At 48.1% G+C, this 11,927-nt stretch overlaps 1 protein-coding gene across 6 annotated transcripts in view; it reads left to right on the plus strand.

The window, feature by feature from the left end:
* C14H7orf50 (chromosome 14 C7orf50 homolog) overlaps nt 1–10,238 on the plus strand; it is a 132,157-nt gene extending 121,919 nt beyond the window's left edge. For all 6 annotated transcript variants that reach the window (XM_029577037.1, XM_029577035.1, XM_029577036.1 and 3 more), the window contains 2 exons: nt 1,690–1,771; nt 7,767–10,238. In XM_029577037.1, coding sequence (XP_029432897.1) covers nt 1,690–1,771; nt 7,767–7,952 — 268 coding nt within the window. In that variant the 3' untranslated portion in view covers nt 7,953–10,238. The remainder of the gene's footprint in view (nt 1–1,689; nt 1,772–7,766) is intronic.
* The last annotated feature ends 1,689 nt before the right edge of the window (nt 10,239–11,927 follow it).

The following is an 11,927-nucleotide window of genomic DNA, read 5'->3' on the forward strand; positions in this document are numbered from 1 at the left end:
CAGCTGTTTCACCTCGTGCCGTGGCATCCCCCCGCACGTAGTCATAGCTTCCACATGCAGCATGCAGGCCGGCACGCGTGCAGTCATCCATCCCGGAGGTGTCTGCGCGCTGTGAACATAACAGCACATTGAGACCTCGTGTGCATGAACAGTGCCGAGAGGATGCAAATGATTCTGTAATTACATATCTGGGCTTGTTGACAGTGTGAGGCAACAAATCCTTCATGTGTTAGCGCTCTTGCCAGCTGGTCCCCCTGGACGAGTGATGTTTGTTCTAATTATTATTTAAAACATAACATTTTACCATGGACCTTGTTTTGCACATTCCCGCTGAAAATCTAATAACTTTGAACTCGGCAGGCTTTCAAATTCCCAGCAGAGTGCAATAACTTGAAGGATGTACACAGACTGTGAGTAATGGTGGTGATTCTATTATATATTGTCGAATCCAGAAATGGAAATGCTGTTGTGTTCCTTTTGCTTCAAGCCGGATTATAGAGAAACCGCAGGGCATTTCATTATTCTCCAGTGTGCAGTTGTTTTTGCTGGGGTGGGGGGGGGGGGGGGGCAGTTAAGTACCAACCAAGAAGACATTAGAGAATTACTCTGGCTGGGCCGGCCCGGTGGCTCTGTGGCAGTCTGCGTATTGCTACATGAAAGGACCAGGGTTGGATTCCCAGAATCAGATCTTCTGTTTTGCTGAGTCCACAGGGGCCTGGGGAGGCTGCCGAGGCAGTGAAGGTAGGAGGGAGTCTGTCACTGCACACTGGCGACATCTAGTGGCTGGACTTGGGGTCCTCATTGAGCAGATTCAGAGGGAGTCATGTTTTGTGGCCCCGGCCTAGGGCTGTAGCTGTGATGGCCTGGCTGAGTGAGGGGGAAAAAAAATGCCAGGCTACCTGGAATGAAGGCTCATGACATCGTAGGCCAACAGAAGCTTGTTGCCATTGAGCTGGAAGCCCAAAGGGGTGGAGGAAACTACCAGGCCAGAAAAAATAATTGACAAATTTTTCTGATGCTTTTTTTGCTCACATGGACCTCCTTACCACCTCCCCTCAGTAGACCCCTTTCTTACCACCACAGCCCCCACAGGGATGAGAACACCACAGGAAGGAAGGCGTAAGTTCTTGACACGTGCCCACTCCCTGAATCACCGGGAGCAGACGTTTTCGGCTGCTTGGTTGAGTTGTCGCACAGAGTATATCGTGTACACGTTGTTCTATTACGTGGGTTTTTTGAGACAACACCTACCCACCCCTTCCTTTATAAGGAATCACAGCTTAGAGAGACCACTCTCCATTTTTCTCCAGGACCAATAGACGACAGGAATTCTTGGCTGCTGGGGTGGCTGTTCCCTTAACCCTTCCTTGCCCCTCACTCTTTAGTCATCCTGGTTCCACTGTAGAGTCTGTCGGGACACATTCTGGTAAAATCAGTTTGGTCCGACTGCCGCTTGTGCTACACTTTGAAGGTCATGTTGCACACCAAACCCCTGAGAAATCACATCCAATCCACCCTTCTGCTCTTAGGGCCCAAGAGATGACCTGAAATGTCCTTTCAACAGTTGTTCCTTCTGAGCATTCAGCTGTGAAATGTTTGCTTGACGCATACTGTGGGAAAGAAAACGAAGCTTTGAGCATATATTTAACTAACTGTACTTTTCTTCAATCTTTTTTATGTTTTTCGCAGCTGGTCTGAAAGACCCAAGCACTGGAAGTTTCAGAAAACAAGGCAGACCTGGCTTCTCCTGCACATGTACGACCGAGAGAAGGTTTGTATCGCTTTATTGTCCTCAAGTTACAGGATGATTTGGATGTGAAAGAGTCGAAGCCTTGGGCTGGCAACCAAAAGATTACTAAGCAAATACACATTCAGATTCAATTTGGCCGAGGAGGTGATTAACAGCTGTCGTATTTTTAAACCATTCATTAAATTTCACTCAGATTTCTGCCGCGGATCGTAGAGTAGCCAGTGACACCCGTCTAACTCTTCCCATACTTAGAATCTGTTTCCTTTTCTTTCCTGTAAGGTTCAGTTGAAATTTGCAGGGAACTCTGAGCACAGTGTGATGTCACGCAGTATTTTTAAAGCTGTTTGGCCATTGGTTACTGCCTTTGCTCACTAGCTGACTCCATTTTTAATCCTACTTTTCTGTAAGACTTCCTGAAACAGCACCATATTGGCCAAACTGTAAGACCAGGTTTTTATGGATACTTTTGCATGTCCATCTTAGTATCATGGCCAAAATGACTCCTCCCCTTCTCAAAGCCCACCACTGACAGTGCTGCTCCCAGGCTTGCCGGCAGCACTGCTTCTTCCCTTCTCTCAAAGCCATCAACCCGCCGACAATACTATTGCTTTTCCCGCACCCCCCATGTCTTTCACCTGTCCTCGCACCCGTTTTCCTGCCACTGCCCTCCCGTCAGTCCCAGGCGTGCCCAGAATCTGTTGACATGCCGGTCTCCACCATTTCAGGTCTTGTCATCTTCCTCTGTGATTTTTGACCAGATTAACCCTTAGAGAATAAGTCTCTTTACTAGCAGCTCGTGCTTCCCTCCTTATACATCAGATTTGGAATCATTTGCTTCATGTCTTCAGTTTCATTTTCCAATAACTTGAGCTATCATAACATCCCACACCGAGTTACGTGTCCCCCAGCGTTGGCCAGGATTTACTCCAGCGCCAGACGATCGCTGCGCCTTGCGTCGGTTTCCCCACAAAGAAGACAGGCCTAGGGTCACTGTGCTTGGCTCTGCTCTCTGCTCTTTTTTTAAACAGACAAACGTCTGCTGTGCAGCGTGACACCCGGGGCCCTTCACACTGTTGAAACCGAGATCTTTTGCAGGTTGCCCAAGTGAGGTCCCTGCTCCTCTTGCCAGCAAGGACTGGACAGCCCCCCAGAGGGAATCCCAGCCCTCGCTCAGAGCAGTGCCTACTTGTGCCGTGCCCCTCGGCCAGTGCCACAGCGAGTGGCTAGATGTGTGTGGGGGGGGGGGGGGAGGGGGGAGGGAGAGAGAAGCTTTGAGCAGCTGCCTGTGAAGACCCTACGGCACTGTAGCCCAAGCTTGGGAAAGGGGGAGTGTGCGAGCACCTTCTCTCTGTAACTTGGAAGCCAAAATAAAGAGAAACGAGAGAGAGAGAGAGCAGTTTCCTGCTCCATTCAACGTCTTAGCTCCCACGCCGTAAGAAAAGTGTTCAGCAGTCTGCCCGGCTCCCTGGCTCCCTCAGACCGTGGCAGGCAAGCGACTGACGTGCAGGATCACAAAGGCGCAGACACTGTGAGTAAATACAAGGAGAGCGCCTCGCCGGAGTCGCACTATGCTGTTGCCTGCCCCACTGCATCTCAGGGACTCTGCCAGGATTTATTTTGGAAAGATCTTCTAAAGTGCCCGCAGGCCTGCTTGTGGTTTTTTCTCTAGCGTGCCTTTCCTGCTCTGCTTCCCCACTCCACGGTCTGGGGTTCTGCCAGCAATCTGGGTACCGCAGGCAAAGTTTGGCCGTTGCTTTTTTTTGTTTGTTTGTTTCGTTAGAAGTGAGCGAGAGAGAAAGAGAGAGAGCACCTCTAGAGTTATTTGCAAATGAGGTTTTAAATAAACAGAGGGGGCAGGCTGGGCGGATGGATTACTTGTGCAGAAAGGAGTCCGTTCAAAGGCCTGAGAACACAAAGGCCTGAGATCCTTCCGCCTTCAACCACGGTCCAGTGCAGAAGTGAAAGCTATGGCTTGCCCCCCAGCGCACGGAAAGAGGCCCAGACAGATGTAAGGCGCAAAAGCTGAGAAGAGGGAAAAGAGAGAAAGCACTCTTCTGATGAGAACCTGCATGAAAGCAGAAAATATTCTGCCCGAGGCACATTGTTCCAAGAATGGGACCTGCTTCAGTACGAAAATCCAAAAATGAGGTCCTAGCCATTCTACTGTGCTTCCTACCAATGTAGGAAGCACAGTCCAGCTTGGGCTCCCACTCCTTGGGTGGTTTGGGCTGGGCGGGCAATGCTCGTTGCAGTGTAGATGAGGAATGTTCATCTCTCAAAAGCCACCCCTGCTCATCAGATTGAGGACGCCACTAGCAGGGCTATGCAGTCAACTCTGGCTTACCTTCTGGGCAATAGCCTATGACTGGAGAAACTGTATTGCAGTGGAAGATTAGGGGGCGAAAACAGAAAATTCACCCCACTCACAACTGGAGTGCCCCAGAGATCCACGCTATTGAGCATGCTTTTCAACATTTGCATGGCCCCGATATGCTGACTCCTTGCAAGACTCTGTTCAGGGTATGGCTTGTACATGGACGGCATACAGTTTTCTGTTCCTGTGCAGTCATCTTGCTCTGCCGCATTTGATGCTATCAGTATGTCTTTCTTCCATCGGCTTTTGCATGATAGGCTTGCCCTCAACTTGGCCAAGACTGAGGTGATTATTCTTCATCAATGTCCAAGCAGACGTTTTTTTTATTTACGTCAGTGAGCTGTGTGTGAGAGAGCATGTGCGTGTTAGTGAGCATGTATGTGAGCATGTGAGAGCCTGTGTGTGTGTGAACGAGCATGCATTTGTGAGTATGTGAGAGAAATAGAGAGGAGGAGGTGTCTGCGCACCCCAGACTAATCCATGACAATCTCAGGATGACTGCAATCAAAAGTTCCCAGGTATGGAGAGTGGGGGATTTTTAAAAATCCTTATTCATTTTAACCATTATTTGATGTGTCTGGCACTTTTATTGGTGTTTGGAAACTGCTACAAATGTATTTATTTTTTTATTAGTATGGTTTTGCTGTTATGATTGATGTTTTATATTTCTTGATTTTTTTCATGTTTTATAAGAAATGGTGATGGTTCTGTTTTCCATTCTTGCACTCTATAGAGTCTGGCTTGTTGCAGTTTCCAGTTAATTTTTGTCTGCATATTTCTATTTATGTTTCTTGGACTCTTTATTATGTATTTGGTGAGGGTCTGTCTGTGTTCTGCTTGTGTGACTGAGGTGTAGTATTCTGCTAATGTGTAGTGTTTCTGTAGGCATCTGAGGCAGTCTAGCTTGTTTTATTTTCCCAGTAAGAGATATATTGGTGTTCTAGGGCTCAGTGTAATTTATTTGCAGTGTTGCCTTTTCATAGGTAGGATTGTTATTGTTTGAGTGTTGGGAGTTAGTGCTGTTTTGCTATGGGAGTTTTACTATATTGTAATTGGACAGCCACGGGTTAGGAAAACGAACGCTCATGAATTGAGCATCCGTTTTCCTAACCTGACCTGCTGCTTTCTGCGGTTCCTCTGACTTAATATCACCACGATATTAAATAAGAGGAACCATAGAAAAGCAGTAATTTCTGCTTTTTAGTTCTACTTTTGGGGTTCCTCAAAACTGGAGTCAATTTTTGAGCGTTAAAATGTGCGCGTCGGGCGCACGGTTATTTTTTTACATCGGGGGTACTAGCCAATAACCTCATCAACATGGCATTTACATGTGATGAGCGCTTTTAGCTACACGCTGGTTCGGACGTGCGTTGTGGACGCGCCGATCCCCTTATTGCATCGGGGGTTATGGACGCGCGTCAACCTGCGCGCCAGCCTGAGCGCACGTTATTGCATCGGCCTGATTGGTAGTTAGAGGGGATCCAGATCGGGCCCCAGGAGAATGGGATCTGGGTGGGCTTCCAGGAAAAGGTGTGCCTTAGTGTGGGAAGGGGTGAGCTGCAAGGCCTCCATAATGCATCCCGAGGGTAAGGGGGGCCTATATAGAGGAGATCAGTAGGAAACCTTGAAGCAGGTGTCAGAAGAGTTTGCAGGCCCGTTTCCTGCTGCCACCACCATGGCTGAAGATGGGGGACGGGGAGATCTGAGAGCGCAGCAGTGGCACCAGGGCCAGGGAGCCCTACCACTGCCTTCATGAAAAATTGAAAGTAGATAAGGAGCCAGTAAGCGGAAAAGCCTCAGGGGGAGGCCTCTTTGTGAGAAGAAGTGCGGTGGGGCCCGGTGTTGGTCGTAGCAGCTCCGCAGGCACGGGGGCCGCTGTGGTCAACACCAGGCATTTGACTGGCCTGACCAGGTCACCAGGACATGCCCGAAGCCCCGATGGGACAATCTGTCCCTCATCCTGTCTAACCCAACAGATCCCAAAAGTAGATCTGCTTCTTTTTGCTCGCTCCCAAATCTGCCTGACTAATAACAGTTTATGGGCTTCCTCCAGGAAACCTCTTTTAAACCCCGCTGTGCTCGTCATCTTGACCACGTCCAGCTCCATTGTGCGTTGAGTGCAAAAGTACTTTCTATGGTTTGCTTTAAATTTTCTGGTGGTTAGTTCCATGGCGTGTGCTCTTGATTTAGTAATATTCCACCCCGTTCATGATTTTATAAAATTAAGTCAAATCCCCTGTCAGCCCTCTCTCTTCCAAGCTGAAGAGCGCTAACCTGTTAGTCATTCCACCCCCCTTTGGCATTTTTATTGCCCTGCTCTGTATCTTTTGCGGATGTGGGGACCAGAACTGCAACAGAACTCAAGGTGCGGTCTCCCTATGGAGCGATATAAAGGCATTAGGATATTCTCTGTTCCTTTCCAAATAATTCCTAACCTTCTGTTTGCTTTATTGACCGCCGTCGCACACTGAGCTATGGGCTCAGAGGTCTTTTTCCTGGTGGTGACTCCTAATATGGAAGCCAGCATTGTGAAGCTGCGGTTGGGGTTATTTTTCTCTAAGTGCATCACTTTACACTTGTCCACATCGAATTTCATTTGCCATTTGGATGCCCAGTCTCCGAGTCTCAGAAGGCCCTTTATGCAATTCCTCACAATCTGTTGCGATTTTAATCATTTAATGTTATCTTCAAATCTCAGCACATTACTCGTTGATCCTTTTTCCAGATCATTGATGAATATGTTAAACAGCACAGGTCCCGGTACATATCCCTGGGGCACTCACTATTGACCTTTCTCCATTTAGAGAATTAACGATTTAGTTTTTCTGTTTCCTGTCTTCTAACCAGTTATCAATCCACCATATGACACTGTCTCTTATCCCATGACTTTTTAAATTTCTGCAGGAGTCTCTCATGTGAGGGACTTATGCCTCAAATGACTTATGAAAATCTAAATACACTGAATCAGCTGGCTCAACTTTATCCACATATTTGTTAATGCCTTCCAAAAAAAAAATCTAATAGATTGGTAAGGCAAGACTTGTCTTTACTAAGAGCATGTTGACTTCCATTAAGCCATGTGTAGATATATATATGGCCAGCAATTTTGTTTTGAAGGATAGCTTCTACCAATTTGGCTAGCGCTAATGTCGTGCTCACTAGTCCATAGCTTCCTGCGTCACTTCCGGAGCATTTTTTGAAAACTGGCGTTGCATTGGCCCCTCTCTGGTCTTCGGGCATGAAAGGGACAGTCCCTGCCAGTGGACCAATCAGACGGTGATGTCAGGAGAAGCTGGATCAAGGGCCATGGCCTGATGAAGGTGGGGTCATCTTCAGTGGGACTGAAATTGAGCAGCGCTCTGAATGTGGGTTTGGATAAGTTCTTGGAGGAGAAGTCCATTAATGGCTATTAATCAAGTTTACTTAGGGAATAGCCACTGCTATTAATTGCATCAGTAGCATGGGATCTTCTTAGTGTTTGGGTAATTGCCAGGTTCTTGTGGCCTGGATTGGCCTCTGTTGGAAACAGGATGCTGGGCTTGATGGACCCTTGGTCTGACTCAGCATGGCAATTTTTTATGTTTCTTACATGGATGTGGTTTGTCCTCACTTGTCTTTGCTTCCTCTGTTGTATTCTCTTAGGTTCCAGATAAATACTTTTCCATTCTGTTGGAGTACCTGGAGGGCCTGCAGGGCGGCGCCCGCGAGCTCACCGTACAGAAAGCAGAAGCCATCATGAAGAAAGACGAAGATGGCGCAGACTCTGAAGACGGCGCGCTCCTGGAGAAGCTGGAAAGGGCCCGAAAAATCCTGCAACTGCTGTCGTAGCTGTGCCCCTGCAGTTCACGGTCACCCCAAAACTTCTCTGTCAGCATTTGTAGTAAAGATCTCTCAGAACTATTTGCATTTCTTGACAAAGTGTCTTTGGTTTTATTGGCACCTCTTTGTACTGCCTTCTTTCGTTTGTACATTTTTGTAGGCATTTTGAATTTGTAGGCATCTGGTTGACAATTTGCTAAGATATTTTTGCTCCGCGGCCCCTAAAAACGAGTCTCTGATATCCTCGTGTCTTGGATAGTCTGTTGTATAAATGCAGGCTCCTCGCCTCTAGCTTAGATCTGAAAAGAGTAACTCAGCAATCACGGATCATTGAAACCACCACGTTTTCTGGAAACCCGTTCCATAAGTGAACACCACACGGGGTCAGGTTTCTGGGGACTTTTAACAGCTCATTCAACAACGTTTGGTCTCCTGGCATGCGGTCATTTGTTCAGACTACCCCGATGTCATTTTGGAGTTTGATTTGTGGGGACGATCTGCAGGGCCACTTTAACCTATGGGGGCAAAAGAGGCAGGTGCCCCAGCCCCTGCATGGCAGAGGTCCCACTGCCTGACCACGGAGGTGTGCCACGCTGCTCGTGACTCTCTAGGCCGGTGCCCTGAATCCCAGTTAACCGAGAGAAACCCCCCCCCCCCCCTGCTACCTGGTCCAGCCCCGCCCTGCCCAGGCAACGGCAGGGAACAGGAAGGGGAGGGGTGAGCCTGGCGTGGACAGCAGAGCAAAGAGAAATGTGATTTTTGTTTGCAATTTGTGGCCATTCATTCTGTATTTGAGGGAGGGTCTGTGCTCTTACTTCACCAAATGCAGGGAGGGGGAGTCCTTGTATTTGCACTGTTTGCCCTGCTCCCCATAGGCAGCATCACTTCCAGGCCCAGCAGGGGAAGATAAAGTTGGTGTCCCCTCGGGCTCAGAAGAGCGGGAGTAGGCGCTGCCTCGCTCTGATCTGGGTGAAGGGAGGAAACAGCCTCCCAGTGGGCCAGGAAGAGGAGAGCGTATTCTCCTTTCTCAGCTACGGCGTTGCCGGCCTCTGCCCTGTCCTGCGGCTGAGGGGGATGTTCCTCGTAGAGCAGCGCCCAGGCCTGGCTTATTTTTCGGGTGAGGAGATAAAAGGAAGTGATCCGAACAAATGAACAATAAAAGCATGAATGTCGAAGGAGGAAGCTACCGCTCCTGTTTTCCAGGATCTTGTGGACAGAAATCGGGGGGAGACGATGCAGCGTGCCAGTGAGGGGTGTACGAACTGAAGCATCTTCCGCAGTCGCACTCAGACGCAAACTGGGAAATATGGTCACCAGTACTTGTGGTATTCAGGTAAAATCCTGCCTGGGATCCTGACCAGGTCTTCAGCAAAGCAGCGAGCGTGATCGGAGGAGGCAGGCAGGAGTTATCTCGCTATGAGATGTTGCCCTGTAACAGTGCCAGACTTCACAGAAGCATGGGATAAACACAAAAGATCCTTAGTGGTAAGAGAATGGTACTGAAGCCCGGGGCAGCAGTGATATGGGTGCGGTGTCCTTCCTGGGGGCAACCTGCACAGAGCAGCAGGTGCAACCCTAAAGGGGACACAGCAGGCATGGGGCTTGGGTTCCCTGGGGTAATTTGGTCGGCCTTGGCTTGCTGCGCCTACAGTTGCTACTGGGCAGACTGGATTGGGTGTTTTTGGTCGTCATCTGCTGACATTTACTGGGTCTCTGTATCTGCACAAGAAAGGAGAATAAAGTTCTATGTTTGGCATCAAAGACTCCTGTTGCCTGTGCATGAAATCCACATAATTCACCCCCCACACAAGGACACAGCTGTACCGAGTGGCTAAAGGAGCCTTCACGTTCTCCGCACTGCCTCTGTTCCCCTCCCCTCCAACATACACAAGGTGGCATTTATCTGACAATAAATGATAAGCTGGGAAGATGGAGATAAAAGAAATCACATGATCTGGAAAAAGTCTTCTCCGGTCTCTGTCTACCCGTGCCCTGATCACAAGTTGGTTTATTTCCTTATAAAATTTATAGCCCGCTGAGCCACAAACCTCTGCAGGGAACAATCAAACGTTCATAATAAATGCACGCAACAAAATAATCCAGTACCAGCCATCAAAACACAAAAAATTAAAAGATAAAACACAAACAAAGAAAGGGTATAATTACCTATTAACAGTGCCAGCCTAACCTAAAGCCAAGGGCGTGCAGCCAATCTACCCTATCAGTAACCCACCTGGATCCAGTACATCTTAGGATTTCCCACGCTTGGGAATACAAAGCAAAAAAAAAAAAAAAGTATAAAGAAATCCCCACCTTCTTAATTAAAACTTTTCCCCCCAATTTCCTTATTGACCCCAGTTAAGCCTATTGGAAGCCTGAGGACAAAACCACAGAAAATGGAGCCAACCAGAGAGATTTCATTGGTGGGATGTGAGCGCCATCATCTGGTGCTTGGGGGTATAACCTAACCCCGCGCAGCTGCTTCCTCGTCTCCAGCACCGCAGATAATAAAGGCTTCTCCCACTATTGCAGCCTGCATGAACGTCTGAAGGCCAGTGCAGCGTGTCGGTAACTCTGTTTTTGTATTTCTCTGATGCAGGAGGAAAATGGGGCCATTTCTGGGTGGGGGGGGGGAATATATATATATATATATATATATATATATTGGGAATGGGACCAGGTGAACTTGCTGACACAAACTCTCAGGAAAGGATGCAATGATGATTTTCTAAAGTAAAACAGTACCAGGTAGGAGTAAGCAGCAGCAGCCTGCACCTTTATCTTCGGCTGCAGTGAGAAAAAGCAGCAACTTGAGGGTTTCAGGCTGGTGACCTGGTTAAAAAAAAAAAAAAAAAGTCCCCAGCGGAGGGGCGGAATGGTTGGCAAAGCCACCGGGCCTGCATGGACTTGCACTGCTATAGACGGCCTGTCCAGGAGTAGGGGCAGAGGGCTGAGGCCTCCATAAGTCTTTTCACGAGTCGCTTCAAGAAATAGTGGTTTCCTTTGCTAAAAAGGACATCCACTTGCCAGGGCGGAGACTGATTTGTTTGCTGCAGGCAGTGCCATTAGGTATAAGGCAGAATGTAGGGCAGCAGAGGACATCATAGACCTGCGCAGGGAAGATATTGTTCTCGCTGAAGTGTGAGCAGGTGTGGGAAGGGCGCAGAACCGAGCCTGTGGGAGCAACCCCCCTCTCCTCCCCCCCCCCCCCAGCTTTCACCCGGCACCAAGCAGAGAATTTATATATATATAAATATATATATATATACACGTTGGAATTTGGTGATAGTTGGCAGCGTGAGAAAGTCTTGGAATGGCTGGAACATCTCGGAATTGGGAGAAGGTCCCAGGTGAATAATAGGGGAGTGAGAGTCTCTTACAACCCATCCCTGGCAGCAGGGCCTGCACTTGGAGCTCGGTCACTAGCACAGCCGTCCTTGGGGGATAAGCTAAGGGCATACTGGGATGGATTCTTCCCAGCAAACCAAAGAGATGCTAAATTTGGACGTCCTGGCTGTTCCCAGCCTTATTTTTCTGGGACTTCTCTGCAAATTCTTCAGCTTCAGGACAAAAATGGTGCAACTGGGTTGTGAGTAAGATATGTCCAATATCTTATTCCACTTGAGGAATGACTTAAAATATCCAACAAATGGTTTTCCTACTCCTATTTTGTTTCCATGCATGGTAATCGTCCTGAAGTTAATTCCCTTGCAATGCCATCCTTTTTTTTTATGCTTGATGTACATTTTGACTGCTTTTCTTTCTCCCTTTGTATAGTGCTATGTACGCTGATGGCACTCTATAAATCACTCAAAAGCAGGAGTCCTCAAACTCAGTCCTTGAGAGCCACAACCCAGTTGGGTTTTTCAGGATTTCCACAATGAATATGCATGAGATCTATTTAAATGCCCTGCCTCTATTGTCTGCAAACACATCTCAGGTATATTCATTGTGGAAATCCAAAAAAAACCCAACCAGATTGCA

This window comes from Rhinatrema bivittatum, chromosome 14 (genome assembly GCF_901001135.1).
Source record: "Rhinatrema bivittatum chromosome 14, aRhiBiv1.1, whole genome shotgun sequence".
NCBI lineage: Eukaryota > Metazoa > Chordata > Amphibia > Gymnophiona > Rhinatrematidae > Rhinatrema > Rhinatrema bivittatum.